This window comes from Bison bison, unplaced genomic scaffold, assembly GCF_000754665.1.
Source record: "Bison bison bison isolate TAMUID 2011002044 unplaced genomic scaffold, Bison_UMD1.0 scf7180017864203, whole genome shotgun sequence".
In the NCBI taxonomy this organism is placed as follows: Eukaryota; Metazoa; Chordata; class Mammalia; order Artiodactyla; family Bovidae; genus Bison; species Bison bison.
The window spans coordinates 7,020,151-7,022,179 of NW_011494775.1; the positions used below are offsets into that span (position 1 = coordinate 7,020,151).

Genomic DNA, 2,029 nt, shown 5'->3' on the forward strand with positions numbered 1-2,029 from the left:
ATGGGACCCTCCTCTCAGCCCATAGTCAGGGGCTGATCATGACAGCTCTGCAGCTTCTTACCAGGAAGTTTCCATTCAATACCTGCCCCCTCCCTCCCTCAAAGCCACCTACTGCCTAGCCCTCAGGTCCCCAGTGGGAGGCCTGCCTGGGCCACTAATCCTTTTCCAGGATTAGTACCTGTGCTCACAGGGGGCCACTCTGCCTGCTTCCCCCATCCAGGCCTTGAGCACATAGCAGGGGGGCTCTGGGGGCACAAGGCAGGTGGGTTCAGGTAGCGCCTTAGCTTCTGGGGGCTGTTTTCTGGTTTACCTGCTGTCAGAGGCTGGGGGTTGGGGGGGCAGGTAGGAATGCATCATCAAATTAAATCTCTTGAGAAACTCCCAGAGGAAGGAGACGCGGGCCTCACTGGCTTGCAGCTCAAACCTGGAAGCCCAGGAGCACAGGGAGCAGCTTCCTCAGCCCCCTCACTGCCCCCACCAATGTGTGGCTTCCCTTCAGTGAGCCTTGGTTTACTCATCTGTCCTCAGTGGTATCTGCCTCCTGAGCGATGTGGCACAGTGACATTCTAAGGGTCCAGGGCTCCATGTGCAATGGGGGTGAGCTTCCCACTGCAGAGGGAAACCAAGCTGGGGTTGGCTGTGAGAGAGTGGTGATGGTAGGGTTCTTCCTGGGGGTCCTGGCCTGTTTTGGCCCTGAGGACTGCCCCCCCAACCCCAAACCCGACCCACAGGCCCCTTCCGGGCTGCCTGCCCGCTCTAGCCAGCTCCCAGGTGAAGAGGCTGTCGGCCTCCCGGCGGAAGCAGCACTTCATCAACCAGGCTGTGCGGAACTCAGACCTCGTGCCCAAGGCCAAGGGGCGGAAGAGCCTCCAGCGCCTGGAGAACAGTGAGCAGGGGTCGAAGGGCGCCTCCTGGGGGCTCCTAGGCCTCAGACAGCAATGGCGTGCATGTTCTGTTATCTGAGCCTGGCCCTGAGCTGGACAATGTGAGGAAGCTCTGGGCATTGGAGCTGGGGCCCTAAAGGTGGTGTAGGAATTCAACAAGCCAAGCCAGGGCGATGTAGGAGGAGTTCTGGAGGCTGGATGGTTCCTGTGTCTTCTGGGAAAGACAGCTGGAGTGTGGAGGAGGGGAGGCTGGTGTGAGCCGGAGAGTAAAGGCCCTAAATATAGAAGTGGGGTGGATGGGAGGAAACATGGGCCTCTGGACCCCATGAAGCCTGGGGTGACCCCCAGCCCAGAGACTGTTTGTTTCCATTTAGCACAGTACCTCCTGACCCTGCTGGAGACAGATGGAGCAACACCTGGCCCAGAGGATGGGGACCTGGCACCCCCCGCGGCACCTGGCATCTTTGCAGAAGCCTGCAGCAATGAGACCTATGTGGAGGTGGGGCCCCATGTCCTGCCTGGCTCCCCCCTCCCCCAAACCACCAGCACTGCCTGCACTGAACCCTCTCTGGTTCCTTGATGAACGTCCCTGGGTCTCCCTCAAGAGGCCAGCAACCCCTCCACCCCAAAACCTTCCAGCACCTGAGGTTCGTTTGCTTACCTTGGAATTACTGACAGAATTGGGGATGTATTTGGTCCATACTGACACCCCCCAACACAGATGATCCACAAACTGTTGACCCAGTGGTCAAATGTGTCCACGAGGAGTAATTCCGTGCGCTTGTGGCCCCACCATGTGCATTGGCCAAATAGGGTAACTGAGGCTTGAGAGTGCAGTTATCAGTCAGGGCCTGCCTGCCTCTCTTCCAGATCTGGAACGACTTCATGAACCGCTCAGGGGAGGAGCAGGAGCGTGTTCTCCGCTACCTGGAGGATGAGGGCAAGAGCAAGGCGCGGAGGAGGGGGCCTACCCGCGGGGAAGACCGGCGGAGAGGTGGGTCTGGATTTAGGGTGCAAGTGGCAGTCAGAGGCATGATGGGTGCGTGGCCTGGGGGGGAGGGGTGTCAGAGGGTGGGGGCGTGGCCTAGGGTGAGAGGGTGGGGCCAGGGCAGGCAGGGAGGAGCCTGGTGTGGGGGTGGGACCAG

General features: G+C 60.0%; 1 protein-coding gene across 2 annotated transcripts in view; it reads left to right on the forward strand.

The window, feature by feature from the left end:
• The window catches only part of R3HDM4 (R3H domain containing 4), an 8,945-nt gene that overhangs the window by 4,649 nt on the left and 2,267 nt on the right, over positions 1-2,029 (forward strand). For both annotated transcript variants that reach the window (XM_010844586.1, XM_010844587.1), the window contains 3 exons: positions 732-886; positions 1,259-1,383; positions 1,755-1,878. In XM_010844586.1, coding sequence (XP_010842888.1) covers positions 732-886; positions 1,259-1,383; positions 1,755-1,878 — 404 coding nt within the window. The remainder of the gene's footprint in view (positions 1-731; positions 887-1,258; positions 1,384-1,754; positions 1,879-2,029) is intronic.